General features: G+C 41.9%; 1 protein-coding gene across 1 annotated transcript in view; it reads right to left on the bottom strand.

Annotated features, from left to right (window-relative positions):
• LOC126482026 (dual specificity calcium/calmodulin-dependent 3',5'-cyclic nucleotide phosphodiesterase 1-like) overlaps positions 1-21792 on the bottom strand; it is a 671133-nt gene that overhangs the window by 264709 nt on the left and 384632 nt on the right. The window contains exon 5 of the mRNA XM_050105997.1: positions 704-817. Coding sequence (XP_049961954.1) covers positions 704-817 — 114 coding nt within the window. The remainder of the gene's footprint in view (positions 1-703; positions 818-21792) is intronic.

Genomic DNA, 21792 nt, shown 5'->3' with positions numbered 1-21792 from the left:
CTCTGTCACCAAACCTTACCACTCGCTAACAACGGCTTCTCTACCTGATGAAACTAACATACAATTTCACATGTATTAATTAATCTGCAGACACTTCGACGAAGTAGGAGAACTTTTAATTGTATCAATTAATTTCGAAGCCTACGATTCTCTACGTGATTATTTTTATCTCTTGCTATCGTCAATGTGATGCGGGCTTATTTCGCATACATTTTACTTTGAATTCCAATCGTTTATAAAATCCACCCAGGTGCGGATATAACGTAGCATTACTAATGATATCCACATTAAATAGTTGCTTTTCGCACAGTGGATCATACTACTTTTTCTCAGCTGCCGTCTATCGTAATAAGGGCGAAGTATGCCCCTTTTCTTTTAGGATTTGCGCTAGATGCCCGTATTTGCTTCATCTCAACCTGTTCAGACTAAGCTGCATCTAACTGTATGAAGACACAGAGGAATCCATTCAAACGTAACTAACCAGTGTATATTTACGATAACAGTTAACAAAAGCCTCACTGCAGTATGTTGGTTTACTGTATCAGGTTGCACCTATAAAAAGCGTTAAGTCGAATAAGGGGGGAAAAACTGCATCAGTTTTAGACACAACTATACAGACACACAGACAGAGACACATATGTGTGCTTAATATACCTAAGTAGTAGTCGCAGGTGCCGTGAAGCAACGTAATTAGAGTACTTACTTGGTTTCATCGATGAATACCGCTTCGAGGACGCGTGCCGCATAATGGAGGTTCTTCTGCAAGATTTCCGCGGAAATCTCCCCCCTCTGCAACTGCCGCAACAGGCAGCGTAGCCTGCCAACACACAAAACAGAAGCGAACATTGTCAGAACTGTCGTAGACGCGCTGCAGTGGGTTATTGCGTACAGTATTAAGCAAATAAACATATAAAGAAACATTCAAGGCGATTAATCTCTGTCATCCGTGAATCATAACTAATTGCTTCCTTGTGAAATGAACATGCAATTAGGAGCACATATCTGTGACTTCAGGATTTTTAACGCATTATCTTCGTTAAATAGAGTTACTATTGAAACAACCGTAGAATCATACAATTAGTTTGTAGCTTGGAAATGGGCTGGAGTCCACCCTCAGTTCCATTTGCATGCAACTTCATTGCGAAAGACAATGATAATTTTGTGCGACATATTAATGATTTATTTGCTTATGTGTCTTTAAGTGATTTAAAGAGCTATACTGAGTGCAAATTATGCAAAAAAGGGTGCACCACCAGAGACCAAAGCATGGAGATGAAAGTAGCCGCCGTTAATACGTTGTCCACTGGAAATGAGTGCAGTAAGAAAACCGGCTGAGGCAACAAGGGACAAACGGTTTCGAGGTCTACTTACGGTAGTAAATGTTATACAGTTGTGGAAATCAGTATAAAGACACTCACTGTCTAGTTGTGTTATTGCATTGTTAATACTTTGTCCAACCTCCGTTCTTCGTTATTACCTCAGAAATCCTCTTCAGCATTGATTTGTTAGTGTTTGTAGTTCTTGCAGTGAAACTGTCGCCCAGTCTTCTCGTATCGCTCTTTTCAGATCACATACGGCCTCAAATTGGCTTCCATTGCGATAAACACACCTTGCAAGTATTCCACAAAGATTTTCGAAGGGGTTCATAATCGGGCTACGTGCAGGCCAGGGCAAGACATCGGGATCTTTATCATCAAACCACTTTTTGGTTCTAGTAGAATCATACACAGATGCGGATTATGTTGTTGAAACATTAAACTTTCGTCCCATAGATCTTCATAAATTCTAATCAATTCCGTTTCTAGCACACAGAGTTCATCCTAGCGTTCAGTCAAGCAATGCGTGATTTACCTTCAGCGCAGAAGGCTGCCCATATCATAACGCTTCCACCACCAAAATTTCTCTTCTTACATGCTCCTCTGTCCTCAGATCATGCCAGTAATATTGAAATCCATCCTGCCCGTCTAAATTAAACTTCTCCTCATCACTGAAGACCACTTTATCGCATTCTGAAATCCTTGACTTACGTTTTTCGTCAAACTCCAATGTAGCCTGTTTATGTTTGGGTGTTAATGTGGGTTTCTGCTGTTATTTCATGAATCCAAGACGTATGTCATGTGACAAAATTTGTCATACACGTCTGGCAGTTACTGGCATCTATGAATCACTAACAAGTTGGGAATAATAACGGTTTGTGGCCCTCGTTTTGCTTTCTCTGCTTCAGATAATTTTCTACTTTGCCCATATTTTCCGTTCTGTCCACATCGTGCACCCAGTCCAACGGAATTATCAATCACTGTACTTGAACAATTCACCTTCTTGGCAGTTTGACAATTAGAGAGTCCCATTTTCTTGTAGGTATCGATTTTTTGCTTCTCATCAAAAGATAACTGTTTTCCGAGTGGCATTGTCACAATGGTGGTTTACGTACACAACATTCACTGTCACTAATGGTTTTGTTTCATGTCTGCAGTAAAGGCACGCATGCACACACTAACACTGCATGGAGCCGACTGTCTTTGTACCGCGTTTCAACCTTTACCAGCTGAAAAGCTAATGTCCTGTTATATGCTGTACCACTGATATCGACACCATTTGACTACGTTTGTCGGTATACTGGATAACATACTATTGCATATACATGGTGCACAAGTACTGCAACCGAAAACGTTGATTTTCTTCCAAATATTAACACCTATATACTGATTTCCACTACTGTATGTTGGGTTAAATTGAAAGAGAAGAACGTAAATACAATAAAACATAAAAGTTTGTATAGGTGATGGCACTTTCTAGCTGCTCGTATTGGAATACTTGTTACCATCACGTGGCTACGTCCGAAAACACAGTATACAGGCTGACCCATTTATCTAGACCACCCTAAATAACTGTTTGTGCAGATGCAAATTACAAAATGTTTCAAGCAAATGTTCTTTAGCCGTAAGGGGTACATCAACCAGCAGGATTGCCCTTCGTTCTAGCTTTGTTATTTACAAAGATATGAACAGCGGTATGACCTTTTTAAATGACACCCTGTATTTTTTATTCGGCAATTCATTTCATCTCCTAAAGACCTATCCAAAAATGTATCACAGTGTACCATTCACAGAAACACCACTTTATTAATTACATAACACAACATTGACTTTGAACCCGGGTTTACAAACTCGTCCAATTGCTGGAGTTGACAGAAAACAAATGAAAACCAAGCAAAAACATAACACAAAATTGACTTTGACTGTCCTGTACCATGGCTTTCACTCTTCTGTACCATTTCCCAGGAGCAGAACATTGGGAGGTGCTCGAAGTGGTGACCATGGACACCGATACACTGGTGCACTCATTGAACGAAAGTATTATTTACTGCTTACAGTGTTGGCTGCTGAAGAGAATTACAAAGAAGCACGATACGTTCCTGAATGTCCTCTGTAGTTGTTGGAATGTCGCGATAGACAACGTCTTTAATGCAAACCCAAGGATTTAAATCCTTCTCGACCAATCCATCTGGCAGGATATGGTTCAAATGGCTCTGAGCACTACGGGACTTAACATCTGTGGTCATCAGTCCCCTAGAACTTAGAACTACTTAAACCTAACTAACCTAAGAACATCACACACATCCATGCCCGAGGCAGGATTCGAACCTGCGACCGTAGCGGTCACGCGGTTCCAGACTGAAGAGCCTAGAACCGCACGGCCACACCAGCCGGCTCTGGCAGGATACCTGCGGTTCAGAACACGACGTGCACTCAAGGCATTATGTGCTGGACATCCATCGTGTTGATACCACATAAGCATTCTGGTTCTTAGCGGCACTTCATCCAGAAGAGGAGGAAGAATTCGTCTGAGGAAGTTGGCATACGCTGTGCCGTTCAGACTACCATTGATGAAATAAGGGCCAATAATTGTAGCACAAAGCATCCCACACCAGACGTTAACTCTCCACTGACGCTGATGTTCCACCTGTCTAAACCATTGTGGGTTGTCGCTGGACCAATAATGCATGTTCCTTGTATTTACCTGTCCTTTGTTTGAGAAGGAACATTCATTGGTAAATAGAACATTGGAAAAGAAGTTCGGGTTGGCGAGGATTTGCTGCTGTGCCCGCTGACAGAGCTGTACACGATTCTGGTAATCATTCCCATGCAATTCTTGATATAGGTGTACATGGTAAGGATGGAACCGGTGACGTGTAAGAATACGATGTGCACTGGTTTTGGGAATGCCAATCTCGTGTTCAAGCTGTCGTGTGCTCACATGTGGATTCATAGCAACGGAAGCGAGAACAGTAACTTCGTCAGCTTCATCTGTGCGAGTGCTACGACGATTGCGTTGTCGTGGGTTGAAACTTCCCGTTTCCTGAAGCGTCGCAACAAGACGAGGAAACATCTGTCGGGAAGGTGGATTCTTGTCAGGATATCGCTATCTGTACAGCTCCGCTACCTGCGTAGCATTTCGCCTACTTTCAACAGCAACAATAAAAGAAACGTTATGTCGATGTAGTTTTTAGGAAGGACAGTCTTTATTATATGCCTACTCTACACAACAGTATTTAAAAGGACTAAAGTACTGTACTAAATGTACCCGTACATAAGAAAACAGTATTGCAATTACTGTTCTGCTAACTTACACTCCCCATAGGTGAGTAGCATTTCTACCTTCGTTGGTGTACATTCTACTCACGCAACTCTTCAACTGACGATGGCTGACGGAATGACGGGTGTGCATTCTACTTGTGTTTACATTTGTCCCCTGTCAACGTCAGCACGTGGATGTGTTCCATTACCCCGAGTACCTGCACTAAGCGCTGGGAGCGTCAACGTCAATGTTGTGCTATGTAATTAATAACGTTGTGTTTCAGTGAATCGTACACTGTCCTACATTTTGAATAGGAGTGGAAATGAATTACCGAATAAAACATACAGGGTGCCATTTAAAAAAGTCATACCGCAGTTCATATCTTTGTAAAAAACAAAGCTACAACGAAGGCAATCATGCTGATTGATGTTCCCCTGGCGGCTAAAGAACATTTGCTCGAAACATTTTATAATTTGCATCTGGACCAACAGTTATTTAGGGTGGTCAAGATAAATGGGACACACTGTATAACTTGATCGCTCCAATCATTACTAAAATTCAGGGTTAGCACTTTCTCCTCCTCACTCCTTCAATGTGTAACTAGGTGGTGCTTGGATTTAGAGTTCTGAATGTTCTAGAATGTTAGTGCATTTATACTACCGAAAATTGTTTACTAGATGCGTACTATATCTGCGAGGATGTCCTTTTGTCCTTTTGGTACGAGACTGGAACCATTAGTTTAGACGCCACACAGTGTACACGTTTTTAATAATTTTATAACTTTACTACTGGGAGAAGGTAAACGAAAGAAATGTTGGAGTGCTCTGACGACTTTCTTTTAACGCTTCGTGTCTGTTTTTCCCTGACGGTAGTTTCCGTTCACTGATAGCCGAATAGTTGCAGTTCGTACGTCAAGGAAATAAGAACTCTAGTCGAAATTTGCAATGGCTTTAAACGGCCTTGGAAAGTTGTTCTGTACATAAATGCTTGAGTCTGGCGTTGTGTAGGGGACCTTTCGTTTTCCAGTGGTTTCAGCAAGGAACATAATTTTGTACTGCCTTAGTAGTGGTGATAAAAATGTGTGGGGAAAGATGCATGCTTGACATTTAGTCTTTCTGCTTTGCTGCCATGCAGAAATGTATTAGGGGAAGTGTGTTGCCTTCAGAATCCACTACTCTTTCAAATAAATACAAGTTCATTTCAAATGGTAGTTCAGCTACCAATAAGCAGCCAGGTGTCGCACAGTTCCGATCCACGAGTAAGCGTGGGGTTACGAAGTATGCAGACACATTATCAAGCTACCAGAAAAAGGAGGAAGGTGTCTTCCCAGTTCGACGTTTACATGCTTCGAACTTCCACTCCACCACATAACTTACTACTTGGACAACACGTCTCCGCATCCGCGGTTCCTAACTTGTACCAGTACAGTGGCGTCGACCTTCTGGTAGCTGGTTCCAATCCTCTGGGGCGAGAGAGTTCCATCACTGGAATTTGCTCCCGAAGGCGAGAGGTTAGTGGCCTACAGTTCCTTATTACCAAAGTGTGCGGCATTACTCTGGGTTAAACGACGAACTCCATTTCAGTGTCTCAAAGAGTAAGGGCGCCAACGGCCTTATCGCAGTGGTAACGACGATTCCCGTCAGATTACCGAAGTTAAGCGCTGTCGCGCTGATCTAATACTTGGATGGGTGACCATCAGGTCTGCCGAGCGCTGTTGGCAAGCGGGGTGCACTCTGCCGTGGTGAGGCAAACTGCGGAGCTAATTGATTGAGAAGTAGCGGCTCCGGTCTCGTAAACTGACATGTGGCTGGGAGAGCAGTGTGCTGATCACATGCCGCTCCATATCCTTATCCAGTGATGCGGGTGGACTGAGGACAACACGATGGCCGGTCGGTAACGTAGGGCCTTAATGTCTTGTTCAAGCGGTGTTTAGTTTTTTAAAGAGTAAGGGCACTTGATATTGTTAATGGTTACCCGTCTTTTGGCTGGGCGTCTTAAGTTCCACCTCCTCTCACTTGGGTGATCATTCAGAACTACAGTAACACATCACTTTATTGGACAATTTCTGATAACATTCCTGCTGAACGAGTTATTTTGAGACTTGTGGTCCATATGTATGAGAATGTGTCAATTGCGGGAGTACAAGTTTAACTCGGCTACAAATCTCGTGACAGGTAAGTCGCGATGGGACAGAGGCAACTAATTACGAATGTGTTTCAAATGTTAAAACATTTACCATTTCATAATTATTGTTTATATAGATTAAAAAGTTAACTGCTTGGCGTACAGGGCTACAGCCAGTATAGGCGTCCTCTTCATTTTGAGAAAAACCCTTCTTTACTAAATGTGTTCATACTGAAGGTCCTAAGATCCGAAAATGAGAACCCGCTCTGCCAAGCAATTATGGGGAAAGTTTCTGTTTAGTTCGGTATCAGAACGATGGAGCGATTAGCAATATTTTCGTATCGAAAGGTATTTCCAGAGATTGAAACGACCTAATACTTTTAAAAAAAACTTAAGATCGACCGTTATTCGAACAGCTATCCTTCGATGACAAAACTTTCTTTTCTCAGAAGAGTTTTGTGTCGAAATGAAGTATTCTGGTAAAGTAAGACTGCTTGCCAGAAGAGTCTTACGAACCCAGTTCGCTTCCGTGATAGGGAAAATTGATACTGTGGGTACCAGTTCGGTGCAAAGTTTTAAGGTGGCAGGGATGCACAGCGGTCGTGTGGATGGTCGTTCTGCATGATTATATCATGGGACAGTCACTTTATTTAGTGATGTACCTTTCCATTTTTTTAGATGATACAAATGTTATTGCTAAGCCTAGCAAAGAAGCGTCAACAGGTAAAATACTAAACGATACCATTGTTAAAGTTATTAACTCCTTTTGAGCACCTGACTGGATTGCTTATGTAGCTTTTACTGCAGAAAATGCTTCATAGTCGAGCAATGTACTTTTACCACAAAATATAATAAAAGGGGGATTTTCTAACTTCTTAGGTGTGTGTATTGATGAAAAGTTAAACTGAAAATACGATACAATATATACTGTTCAGCTAATTTTACCATAAGAATAACTGCCAACGTTGAAGATACTGAGAACATTAAGTTAACAAATATGGGATAGTTTCATTCACTGATGTACTGCACGATAATGTTGCTGAGGTACCTCCTCAGTGAGCCACAAAGTATCAATTGTACAAAAACTAATTACAATTGTGTGCAGAGTTCACACATTTTCAAGCTTCCTCTGGGATAATAGATAAGATTTTTCCAGAAACAAGTTAAAAATAGATCCAACCCTTGATTTCGATCAAAGGTTTCGGGAGGTTTGCCTTGATTTTCAAGCCAGTTTCGGATCTGGAAATCCGATCCTAAGTATTCCCAGATGGAAACCCAATCCGCCCCCCACCTCATCCTAGTGAGATATTTCGAAGTTCTACAAAATCCCGCTAAACTCTCGTAAGCAGGGAATAAAAGATATAGGCCTACGTACAAAAAATATTTTTGTACACAAAACTGATGAAATTTACTGTCTATAGTCAATTGATGTTTCAGACGAATGGAGATATTCACAAATAAAATACTAGATGCAAAATTAATCTGCACTGCTGCACAGTGATTCTAATTTTGCCACAAAAAGGGGTGAAAACACAGGTATAAAACTCTGTCAATTTGCCAACGGAGATAAAATGTCTGGCGGACAGAGAAAATGTTTTCAAATGTACGGGTATATTAAAATGGTTTCTCCGTAATAATTACCTGTATATGACACAGAAAGGATTGACTAGAAATAAGTAGTCGATTACAAGTCTGTCATCATACAGCCATATAGATATTTTTTTAACTGTCTGTGCTATCTTCTTGTACAACTGAGCGTTAACGTTTATCGTGAATATGATGTACGAAACGTGTAAGTAGCTACCTGAGTCAATAACATGATGCACATACAATTGAGATGCAAAGTGGCAATAAATTCATCTTGCGCATCTGTACACTTACAATTATAGTTCATCTGCAGCCCGGCTCTTAATTACAGTGATACATCGACATGTTGAATCAGATAATTTGAAAACGAATTTAACTGAATTCATTATGTTAACACTAGTTAAAAACCTTTTTCTCTACTCGTAACCTGTCTCTTTAGTATAATTCAGTCTTTCTGCATGTTTAATTGTTAAACAACATTTAGTTTCTCTTTAGATAAAATTATTACAGGAACAATGAATTTCAATTGCTTTTATGTTTCTCGTTCACACCAGACGCTTGAAAAAGCTTGCCGTTAGGAAAGCAGCAAACGGACATTTCAGTTTGAATTGTTAACCGAATATTGATCTCAACCTAAATTCAACTGTGTATTCAGAGCACATTTGGTGAAATGTATCGGCGGTGTCATTAAAATTTATGCTCTGTTCTGAAGCCCTTATCCAATATTTAATTGCATTTTCATTTCGTTTTTTGGCAATCTACTGAGCCCAACGCACAGTTTCGGAGCATTGTGATTTATACACTGCCTGACATTAAAAGTGAAGCACATAGGAGATCTGATCTGATTTCAGTGTAACTTCGTAGACATACACTCCATCGGTGATGTGTAAATGATTAGAGTTACAGTTCTCTGTGATACGGAGAATGGCCACCAGAGTGCAATGCTGTCGCTCGTGTTAAGTGATGTCATGAGACCTGGTAGGGTATATAATGGGCGTGAACAGCGTCAGATGTTGAGTGATCACTGTGAAGGAAGCGGAGTTGTCGCGTCCTAGGGCGAGGCAGCGTTACAACACCTGCCAGAGCTTCAAATGGGCCTGATTGTGGGCCTCCATTTGGCCGTCATGTCGAATCCTACAATACCCAGATTTGAGGAGCATTAGAACGTGACAGTGGCCAGTTTCTGGACTGCTTGGGAATGAGAGAGAGGCGATACAACGGCTTTATGATACCTTACCCAACAGAATCAGTGTTTGCATGCAGGCAATAGGGAGCACAACGTCGTAGCGATGTAGGCTCATACTGTCAATTTCTTTGTAAATTTGGGTAGATTTCGTAATCACTGAAGTAACATTACATACCCGCTCAACCCGTAAGTTTCATTTCGTTTCGTCCTCCTCTTCTGGGTGGTTCACATTTTTTGTTAGGCAGTGCATTTCTACCATCTCTACGATTCTTTCTATTATTATTTTTGGTCGCTGGGCACCACCCATTAATTCAGCCTGAAATACGAGTATATGAAGACTTTGAATTAATGTGGTACAGATGTTGCATCCTAAGTCCCACGATTGGATGCTCTATCTCTCTCTCTCTCTCTCTCACTCTCTCATATCGTATGTATGTTCATATAATTCTTTAAACAATGCATCATTATCTATCCAATGGAAAAAATGTCGGAGAAGTGTTTCTGTATCGTCACATCAATTTTCGCTACCAGAATCATCACACTAGTATGTATTGGTTGTCCACTTTTCACTAGATGCTGCAGTGAAAAAGCTGTTACTTGTGATCGCAGCCCGCATCTCGTGGTCGTGCAGTAGCGTTCTCGCTTCCCACGCCCGGGTTCCCGGGTTCGATTCCCTGCGGGGTCAGGGATTTTCTCTGCCTCGTGATGGCTGGGTGTTGTGTGCTGTCCTTAGGTTAGTTAGGTTTAAGTAGTTCTAAGTTCTAGGGGACTTATGACCACAGCAGTTGAGTCCCATAGTGCTCAGAGCCATTTGAACCATTTGTGATCGCAGAAGACGGCCTATGGCGATATGGCTAAGTGCTGCCATGAGGCACACAAAGGAGGAGTGTTTCACGTCACTGTAATCGATGGAGATGCTGTCCATTATCAGTACCTTTCGCCAGTAAAGCGGAGGGGGAATACTGCCACGAAAAAGTTCCTGCAATACATGTGAGATTTACATCGCAAAACCTATTAAAGCTTTCATGATGACTTATGAAAATATGTTTCTTAAACTGAGTTAAACGATAAGGGAAAAATGTACAAAAAAATTAAAATATCAATACATTTGGAAGCAATCGATGTCTTCGCCTACTAAACCACAATTGATCATATCGAGGACTACAAATTTGTTATGTGTGTCCATCATTATTAACGAGTTCATTGTGCATTTCAATGGGTTTTTGTGGGCTGTCCTGTTTTCTATGAGTTTTTGTGTGTTGTCCTGTTACACCACGCTTTCTCTCAGTTTGGTGAATCAAGTGACTTGTTTGCTTGTGTGTGTGTGTGTCACATCTGACGACTGTGGATATGTTTATGTTTAGATGATTATGAAAATGAAAGTTAGGAGGAGGCTACATATCGGTGCCGCCACATATTCCTCTTAAAGAATACCTAGGAGACTTCGAGCTCAACGCCTCCCTTAAACACACAAAACAACAACAGTCTCCATAAGGTAGGGGACAGTTCGTTGATCCGGACCTTCAAAAAAATGGTTCAAATGGCTCTGAGCACTATGGGACTTAACATCTCTGATCATCAGTCCACTAGAACTTAGAACTACTTAAACCTAACTAACCTAAGGACATCACACACATCCATGCCCGAGGAAGGATTCGAACCTGCGACTGTAGCAGTCGCGTGGTTCCGGACTGAGCGCCAAGAACCGCGAGACCACCGCGGCCGGCCGGACCTTCAATTCACTCTCTCTTCTCACCTCGTTGGTAAAGTAGGGCCACTGAAAATTGCTTCGACCTGGGTTTGTGCTGCCTCCCTTACGGCTTAGCACCACAGCAATAATACACTGAAGCGCCAAAGAAACTGGTATACGCATGCGTACTCAAATACACGGATATGTAAACAGGCAGAATACGGCGCTGCGGTCGGCAACGCCTATATAAGACAAGTGTCTGGCACAGTTGTTAGATCCGTTACTGCTGCTACAGTGGCAGATTAACAAGATAAAGTGAGCCTGAATGTGGTGTTATAGTGGGTGCACGAGCGATGGGACACAGCGTCTCCGAGGTAACCATGAAGTAGGGATTTTCCCGTACGACCATTTCACGAGTGTACCGTGAATATCACGAATCCGGTAAAACATCAAATCTCCGACATCAGATCTGAGGTCGGAAAAAGATCCTGCAAGAACGGGACCAACGACGACTGAAGCGAATTTTTCAACTTTACAAAGTGCAACAATTCCGCACATTGCTGCAGATTTCATTGCTGGGCCATCAACATGTGTCAGCGTGCGAACCATTCAACGAAACATTGTCGATACGCGTTTTCGAAGCCGAAGGCCCACTCTTATACCCTTGATGACTGCGCGACACAAAGCTTTACGCCTCGCCTGGTTCCGTCAACACCGATATTGGGCTGTTGATGACTGAAAACCTGTTGCCTGGTCGGACGATTGTCGTTTCAAATTGTATCGAGCGCATGGATGTTCAAATGTGTGTGAAATCTTATGGGACTTAACTGCTAAGGTCATCAGTCCCTAAGCTCACACACTACTTTACTAAAATTATCCTAAGGACAAACACACACACCCATGCCCGAGGGAGGACTCGAACCTCCGCCGGGATCAGCCGCACAGCCAATGACTGCAGCGCCCAGACCGCTGGGCTAATCCCGCGCGGCGAGCGCATGGATGTATGTGGGTATGGAGACAACATTATGAATCCATGGATCGTGCATGTTAGCAGGAAACTGTTCAAGCCGGTGGAGGCTCTGTAATGGTGTGGGGTGTATGCAGTTGGAGTTATATGGGACCCTGAAACGTCAAGATGCCTCTCTGATAGGTGACACATACGTAAGCATCATGTCCATTGTGCAATTTCCGCAGGACAATGCGACATTCCACACGTCCAGAATTGCTACAGAGTGGCTCCAGGAACACTCCTCTGAGTTTAAACACATCCACTGGCCACCAAAGTTGCCAGACATGAGCATTATTGAGAATATCTGGGATGCCTCGCAACGTGCTGTTCAGAAGAGATCTCTACTCCATCGTACTCTTACGGACAGCCCTGCAGCATTCATGGTGTCAGTTCCCTCCAGCACTACTTCAGACATTAGTCGAGTCCATGCCACGTTGTGTTGCGGCACTTCTGCGTACTCGCGGGGGCTCTACACGATATTAGGCAGGTGTACCAGTTTCTTTGGCTCTTATGTGTATGTTGTAGATATCAACTACATCACCGAATACAATAACTATAATCTAAGTTGCCAAACTGAAATTATTAAAAGAAACAGTATCACAAAATTACAAGCGACAACAAATGCAATGAAGCTTGCACGAATATTTTGCGCAGTGTCTCCAGTATGCCCGTCGATCGCATCACGTCGCTCTTTTCAATTTTAAGCACACAGTGAGGACGTAAAGGTGCCAAGAAATTAGTATCTCCCGCCAAGTACGGGGGCATAGTGAGAGATTTTTCCTGATGTCACGCAGCCCACATAACATAACTGTCATACGTTTCCTTCCTCGTGACAATTTTCGGGCGGAATCTGCAAGGACAATGAAGATACTCCTGCAGCGTCTTCGATGGGACGTTTAGATTAGATTATATTTACTTTCATTCCAATTCATCCGTAGTGAGGGAGTCCTCCAGGATGTAGAACAAGTCAGAAAAATAATAATACATGACAAATATTTACAACTGAAACAAATAAGCTAATGTACCTTCCACAGGTCCCAAGTGGCATGATCTCCATTTTTTTAATGAACACTATATGAAAGAATCATTTTACAAACACTAATGCACTGAAATTAAAACAAAAAAGTTTTTTATTTATAAGGTAATAAACATGTAATAGAACAACTACAATAATTATTTACAATGAACACATTACTGCACTGAAATGGTGAAGAAGTGTATATTAGTTGGTGCTACTGAGAAATTCATCAACAGGGTAGAAGGAGTTGGCCATCAATAAATCCTTTAGGCTTCTCTTATACTGAATTTCATTGGTTGTTAAGCTTTTTATGACTGCTGGCAAGTTACTGAAAGTGCACGTTCCTGAATAACGCACACCCTTTTGTACAAGAGTAAGTGACTTTAAATCCTAGTGAAAATTATTCTTATTTCTAATATTGATTCCATGAATTGAGCTCTTGGTTGGAAAAAGTGATATATTTTTAATGAAAAATTTCATTAAGGAATAAATATATTGGGAAGCAGTAGTTAGAATCCCTAGTTCCCTACAGAGGCTTCTGCAGGATGTTCTTGAGTTCAGACCACATATAACCCTTACTGCACGTTTTTGTGCCCGGAAAACTTTAGCATGCCTTGATGAATTACCCCAAAAAATAATCCCATATGATATTACGGAATGAAAGTAAGCATAGTATGCCAGCTTTTTCATTTTTATATCCCGTATGTCTGACGCAATTCGCATTGCAAATAGAGATTTGTTAAGATGATTCAGCAGTTCTGTGGTGTGCTCCTTCCAGGTGAATTTATTATCAAGCTGTAATCGCAAGAATTTAACACTGTCCACTTCTTCTATCTGCTTGTCACCGTATGTTAGGCATATACTCGTGGGACACCTCTTACAAGTTCTGAACTGGTGATTAATGTCCACAAATATTTTGTTAGCAGATCTTTCTAAGACTACACTAGATTTGCTATTTATTGCAATGTGTGTATCATCGGCAAACAAAACGAACTTGGCATCTGGTAATGTTACTGATGAAAGGTCATTGATATACACAAGAAAAAGTAAGGGCCTTATAATGAAACCTTGTGGGACCACACATGTAATTAGTTCCCAGTTGGATGATGCCTGATAGCTTAATACAAGTCTCTTTCCTAACAAAACCCATGGTTTCCTACCAGAGATATAACATTTGAAGCATTTTGCAACAGTTCCTGTTACACCATAATATTATAATTTACTTAAAAGGATTTTGTGATTTACACAGTCAAAGGCCTTTGACAGATCACAAAATATACCAGTTGCCTGCAATTTTTTGTCTAATGAACTAACAACATTTTCACTGCAAGTGTACTACGGTCGCAGGTTCGAATCCTGCCTCGGGCATGGATGTGTGTGATGTCCTTAGGTTAGTTAGGTTTAAGTAGTTCTAAGTTCTAGGGGACTTATGACCACAGCAGCTGAGTCCCATAGTACTCAGAGCCAATTGAACCATTTGAACTGCAAGTGTAGGTAGCCTATTCAATATCAGAACCTTTTAGAAATCCGAACTGACAGTATGTTATTTAAGATTGTTGTTGTTGTGGTCTTCAGTCCTGAGACTGGCTTGATGCAGCTCTCCATGCTACTCTATCCTGTGCAAGCTTCTTCATCTCCCAGAACATACTGCAGCCTACATCCTTCTGAATCTGCTTAGTGTATTCATCTCTTGGTCTTCCTCTATGATATTTACCTTCCACGCTGCCCTCCAATACTAAATTGGTGATCCCTTGATGCCTCAGAACATGTCCTACCAACCGATCCCTTCTTCTAGTCAGGTTGTGCCACAAACTCCTCTTCTCCCCAATCCTATTCAGTACCTCCTCGTTAGTTATGTGATCTACCCATGTAATCTTCAGCATTCTTCAGTAGCACCACATTTCGAAAGCTTCTATTCTCTTCTTTTCCAAACTATGTATCGTCCATGTTTCACTTCCATACACGGCTACACCCCATACAAATACTTTCAGAAACGACTTCCTGACGCTTAAATCTATACCCGATGTTAACAAATTTCTCTTCTTCAGAAACGCTTTCCTTGCCATTGCCACTCTACATTTTATATCGTCTCTACTTCGACTATCATCAGTTATTTTGCTTCTCAAATAGCAAAACTCCTTTACTACTTTAAGTGTCTAATTTCCTAATCTAATTCCCTCAGCATCACCCGAGTTAATTCGACTACATTCCATTATCCTCGTTTTGCTTTTGTTGATGTTCATCTTATATCCTCCTTTCAAGACACCATCCATTCCGTTCAACAGATCTTCCAAGTCCTTTGCTGTCTCTTACAGAATTACAATGTCATCGGCGAACCTTAATGTTTTTATTTCTTCTCCATGGATTTTAATACCTACTGCGAATGTTTCTTTTGTTTCCTTTACTGCTTGCTCAACATACAGATTGAACAACATCGGGGAGAGGTTACAACCCTGTCTACTCCCTTCCCAACCACTGCTGCCCTTTCATGCCCCTCGACTCTTACAACTGCCATCTGGTTTCTGTACAAATTGTAAATAGCCTTCCGCTCCCTATATTTTACCCTGCCACCTTCAGAATTTGAAAGAGAGTATTCCAGTCAACATTGTCCAAAGCTTTCTCTAAGTCTAGAACGTAGGGTTGCCTTTTCTTAATCTAGCTTCTAAAATAAGTCGTAGGGTCAGTATTGCCTCACGAGTTCCCATATTTGTACGGAATCCAAACTGATCTTCCTCGAGGTCGTTTTCTACCAGTTTTTTCCATCCGTCTGTAAAGAATTCGCCTTAGTATTTTTCAGCCGTGACTTATTAAACTGATAGTTCGGTAATTTTCACATCCGTGAACACCTGCTTTCTTTGGGATTGGAATTATTATATCCTTGCCCGCATCTCGTGGTCGTGCGGTAGCGTTCTCGCTTCCCACGCCCGGGTTCCCGGGTTCGATTCCCGGCGGGGTCAGGGATTTTCTCTGCCTCGTGATGGCTGGGTGTTGTGTGCTGTCCTTAGGTTAGTTAGGTTTAAGTAGTTCTAAGTTCTAGGGGACTGATGACCATAGATGTTAAGTCCCATAGTGCTCAGAGCCATTTGAATCATTTTTATTATATTCTTCTTGAAGTCTGAGGGTATTTTGCCTGTCTCATACATCTTGCTCACCAGATGGTAGAGTTTTGTCAGGACTGGCTCTACCAAGGCCGTCAGTTGTTCCAATGGAATGTTGTCTACTCCTGGGGCCTTGTTTCGACTTAGGTCTTTCAGTGCTCTATCAAACTCTTCACTCAGTATCATATCTCCCACTTCATCTTCATCTACATCCTCTACCATTTCTATAACATTGTCCTCAAGCACATCGCCCTTGTATAGACCCTCTATATACTCCGTCCACCTTTCTGCTTTCCCCTCTTTGCTTAGAAGTGGGTTCCCATCTGAGCTCTTGATATTCATACAAGTGGTTCTCTTTTCTCCAAAGGCCTCTTTAATTTTCCTGTAGGCAGTATCTATCTTACCCCTAGTAAGATAAGCCTCTACATCCTTACATTTGTGCTCTAGCCATTCCTGCTTAGCCATTTTGCACTTCCTGTCGATCTCATTTTTGAGACGTTTGTATTCTTCTTTGCCTGCTTCATTTACTGCATTTTTATAGTTTCTCCTTTCGTCAATTACTTTCAGTATTTCTTCTGTCACCCAAGGATTTCTACTAGCCCTCGTCTTTTTACCTACTTGATCCTCTGCTGCCTTCACTACTTCATCCCTCAAAGCTACCCATTCTTCTTCTACTGTATTTCTTTTCCCCATTCCTGTCAATTTTTCCCTTATGCTCTCCCTGAAACTCTGTACAACCTCTGGTTCTTTCAGTTTATCCAGGTCCCATATCCTTAAATTCCCACCTTTTTGCAGTTTCTTCAGTTTTAATCTGGTCAGAGTCCACATCTGCCCCTGGAAATGTCTTACAATTTAAAACCTGGTTCCTAAATCTCTGTCTTACCATCATATTATCTATCTGAAACCTGTCAGTATCTCCAGGCTTCTTCCATGTATACAACCTTCTTTTATGATTCTTGAACCAAGTGTTAGCTATGATTAAGTTGTGCTCTGTGCAAAATTCTACCAGACGGCTTCCTCTTTCATTTCTTACCCCCAATCCATATTCACCTACTACGTTTCGTTCTCTTCCTTTTCCTACTATCGAATTCCAGTCACCCATGACTATTAAATTTTCGTCTCCCTTCACTATCGGAATAATTTCTTTTATTTCATCATACATTTCTTCAATTTCTTCGTCATCTGCAGAACTAGTTGGCATATAGACTTGTACTACTGTTGTAGGCGTGGGCTTTGTGTCTATGTTGGCCCCAACAATGGGTTCGCTGTGCTGTTTGTAGTAGTTTAACCGCATTCCTATTTTTTTACTCATTATTAAACTTACTCCTACATTACCATTATTTGATTTTGTATTTATAGCCCTGTATTCACCTGACCAAAAGTCTTGTTCCTCCTGCCATCGAACTTCACTAATTCCCACTATATCTAACTTTAACCTATCCATTTCCCTTTTTAAATTTTCTAAGCTACCTTCCCAATTAAGGGATCTGACATTCCACTCCCCGATCCGTAGAACGCCAGTTTTCTTTCTCCTGATAACGACGTCTTCCTGAGTAGTCCCCCCACGGAGATCCGAATGGGCGATTATTCTACCTCCGGAATATTTTACCCAAGAGGACGCCATCATCATTTATCCATACAGTATAGCTGCATGCCCTCGGGAAAAATTACGGTCGTAGTTTCCTCTTGCTTTCAGCCGTTCGCAGTACCAGCACAGCAATGCCGATTTGGTTAGTGTTACAAGGCCAGATCAGTCAATCATCCAGACTGTTGCCCCTGCAACTACTGAAAAGGCTGTTGCCCCTCTTCAGGAACCATACGTTTGTCTGGCCTCTCAACAGATACTCCTCCGTTGTGGTTACACCTACGGTACGGCTATCTGTATCGCTGAGGCACGCAAATCTCCCCACCAACGGCAAGGTCTATGGTTCATTAGGGGGAGATTTGAGATAAGATGGTTATAAAGCCCATTGTACATTCCTTTTTCTAAATTTTTTGAGAGTGCTGGCAAATGTGAAATTGCACGGAAATTTGATGCTATTACTTTATCTCCCTTCTTAAATAGTGGCTTAACTTCAGCATATTTCAACCATTCGGGAAATATTCCACTGATAAACGACTTGTTACACAGATAGCTTAATATGTTACTTAACTCAGAATCACAGTCTTTAATTACCTTTGTTGATATTTCATCATACCCACTAGATGTTTTCGATTTTAAAGATTTTATGACGGACATTATTTCTGCTGGGGTAGTGAGGGACAAATTCATATTATGGAAGTTACTTGAAATGTCTGGTCTGCGGTACTACTATCAGCATCTACAGAACTTAACAAACCCATTTTTTAAAGTAACAGTTGTAAAATGATTGTTAAAAAGTTATGCAACACTATACACATCTGTCACCAACGTATCATTTACTCTTAATGCTATATGGCCCTCCTCATGTTTGGTTCTACCGGTCTCCTCCTTCACTATATCCCATATTGTATTTATTTTGTTATCTGATATGACTATCTTTTCCTTGTAAATATTTGCTTTGATGTTCGTATTACAGTCTTCAATAGTTTGCAGTATTTCTTGTAATCTGCTACAGCACCAAAATCAGAACTGTTTTGGATTGACAGATACAGTTTTTCTTTTTGTTTTACATGATATCCCTATTTCTTGAGTAATCTATGGCTTCTTTGTAGACTTAGCTCTAACCTAGGTAAGTTTTGGGGGAAAACAGTGTTTAAATAAGGTAAGAACTTTATTAGCAAAAGTGTTATATTTTTAATTCATGCCATGAGCACTGTAAACATCAGTCCAGTGAATGTCTCTGAGGAGTGTCCTAAAATATAGTGTTGATCACTCACAACACAGCCCGTAATTGGCTTCCCCTGAGTTTCAACTGCGCTCACATGAACCGCTGGCTATGAAAACAATATTGTGGCACAGACAACGAACTGTAGACCAGCGTAGGGAATTGGATGTTAGCATAGATGCCTGCCCTTTATGACGAGGGTATTGGAAAGTTGGTACAACGCTACAACAAACGTCTATGTCGGAGCCGCGACTTTGTAGAGAAGTAGCTAGAAAGTGTAGCTAACTGTTGCAAATAAAATGTTTTTCAGTTTCACAGAAGTTTCCATTTCGCGACCGAACGGGCTTAGTTTCTGAATAGCTCCGGAGAGATCCACCAATAAACTGTGGAACATTGCAGAAGAATTCTTTGAAATGTTCACTATCACTGCCAATGTACTTAATATTTAGTGAAAACCCCAAATATAATAGGATTTATGCATTTTTATTAGCTTTTCCACCACAGGAACCTTGCCTTTCGCCGGCACTGTCCTCACGGATTGAGCTATCAGGGCACGACTAACTAAAGAATATCCTGTGATATGCAAATGATTAGCTTTTCAGAGCCGTCACACAAGGTTGGCGCCGGTGGCGACACCTACAAAGTGCTGACATGAGGAAAGTTTCCATCCGATTTCTCATACACAAACAGCAGTTGACCGGCGTTGCCTGGTGAAACGTTGTTGTGATGCCTCGTGTAAGGGGGAGAAATGCGTACCATCACGTTTCTGACTTTGATAAAGGTCGGATTGTAGCCTATCGCGAATGCGGTTTATCGTATCGCGATATTGCTGCTCGCGTTGGTCGAGATCCAATGACTGTTAGCAGAATATGGAATCGGTGGTTTCAGGAGGGTAATACGGAATGCCGTGCTGGATCCCAACGGCCTCGTATCACTAGCAGTCGAGATAACAGGCATCTTATCCGCAGGGCTGTAACGGATCGTGCAGCCACGTCTCGATCCCTGAGTCAACAGATGGGGACGTTTGCAAGACAACAACCATCTGCACGAACAGTTGGACGACGTTTGCAGCAGCAGGGACTATCAGCGCGGAGACCATGGCTGCGGTTACCCTTGACGCTGCATCACAGACACTGGGCAAAACGTCATTTTTTCGGATGAATCCAGGGTCTGTTTACAGCAACGTGATGGTCGCATCCGTGTTTGGCGACGTCTTGGTGAACGCACATTGGAAGCGTGTATTCGTCATCGCCATACTGGCGTATCACCCGGCGTGATGGTATGGGGCCATTGGTTACACATCTCGGTCACGTCTTGTTTGCATTGACGGCACTTTGAACAGTGGGCGTTACATTTCAGATGTGTTACGACCCGTGTCTCTACTCTTCATTCGATCCCTGCGAAACCCTACATTTCAGCGGGATAATGCACGACCGCATGTTGCAGGTCCTCTACGGGCCTTTCTGGATACAGCACATTCTCCAGATCGCTCACCAACTGAAAACGTCTGGTCAATGGTGGCAACTGGCTCGTCACAATACGCCAGTCACTACTCTTGATGATCTGTGGTACCGTGTTGAAGCTGCATGGACAGCTGTACCTGTACACGCCATCCAATCTGTGTTTGACTCAATGTCCAGGCGTATCAAGGCCGTTATTAAGGCCAGAGGTGGTTATTCTGGGTACTGACTTCTCAGGATCTGTGCACCCATACTTCGTGAGAATGTAATCACATGTCAGTTCTAGTATAATATATTTGTCCAATGAATACCCGTTTATCATCTGCATTTTTCTTGATGAAGCAATTTTATTCGCCAGTAGTGTGCTATCGAGTAAAATGGATCCGGATACTACTATGTAATGCGGAATTGAGCACTAGATGTTACGAGGAGTGGACCCGTTAGTATGAAAAGAGAGTATTGTGTTGTCAATAGACTAGCAATAACAGCAGAATGGGTGGGTCAAGAGAGCTTAATGACATCGAACGCGGACTAGTCATTGGATGTAACCTACATAAAAAATCCACCAGGGATATTTGAACCCTTCCAAAGCTGGCCTTTGGTCATGTGAGCGTGAAGTGGAAACGTGAAGGCACAACCACAGCTAAGGCAAGACCAGACAGAACTCATGTACAGACTGACGGGGACCGTTGCTCATTGCGAAAGGTGGTTGTAAAAAATCCCATGAAATCAGAGGAAATAATCACTGTTAAGTTTCCAAGTGCTACTAGCAGTCTAGTTGGCACATTGACTGTGTGTATTGCTTAAAAAGAATGTGATACTATCGTCTTGCAGCTTTCATGAGGTACACATTTCTGTAGTCAATGTAAACCGACGTTTGAGGTACCATAAAGTGTAGCGCCACTGGACAGTGGATGATTGGAAACAAGCACTTTGGAATGATGAATCACGCTATACTCTGTGGCAGTTAGATGGAATGGTTTAGGTTTGGCGATTGCCTGGAGAACGTTACCTGCCACCACGTGCAATGCCAACAGTGAAATTTGTAGGATATGGTGTTACGCCCTTTAGTGGTGCTTTTCGTGATTACGATGAGGTCTCCTTATTGCGTTTAACAAAACTATAATTCGGAAGGATATGAACACTAACTGGAGCACTGAGTACAGCGTACAACAATGGAACAGTTCGAAGGGAGACAACGATTGTTTCTATCAGCATCACAATGCACCCTGTCA

Source organism: Schistocerca serialis, chromosome 5, assembly GCF_023864345.2.
Source record: "Schistocerca serialis cubense isolate TAMUIC-IGC-003099 chromosome 5, iqSchSeri2.2, whole genome shotgun sequence".
In the NCBI taxonomy this organism is placed as follows: domain Eukaryota; kingdom Metazoa; phylum Arthropoda; class Insecta; order Orthoptera; family Acrididae; genus Schistocerca; species Schistocerca serialis.
The sequence above is the reverse complement of the archived record's forward strand: the minus strand, read 5'-3'. Positions and strand labels throughout refer to the sequence as shown.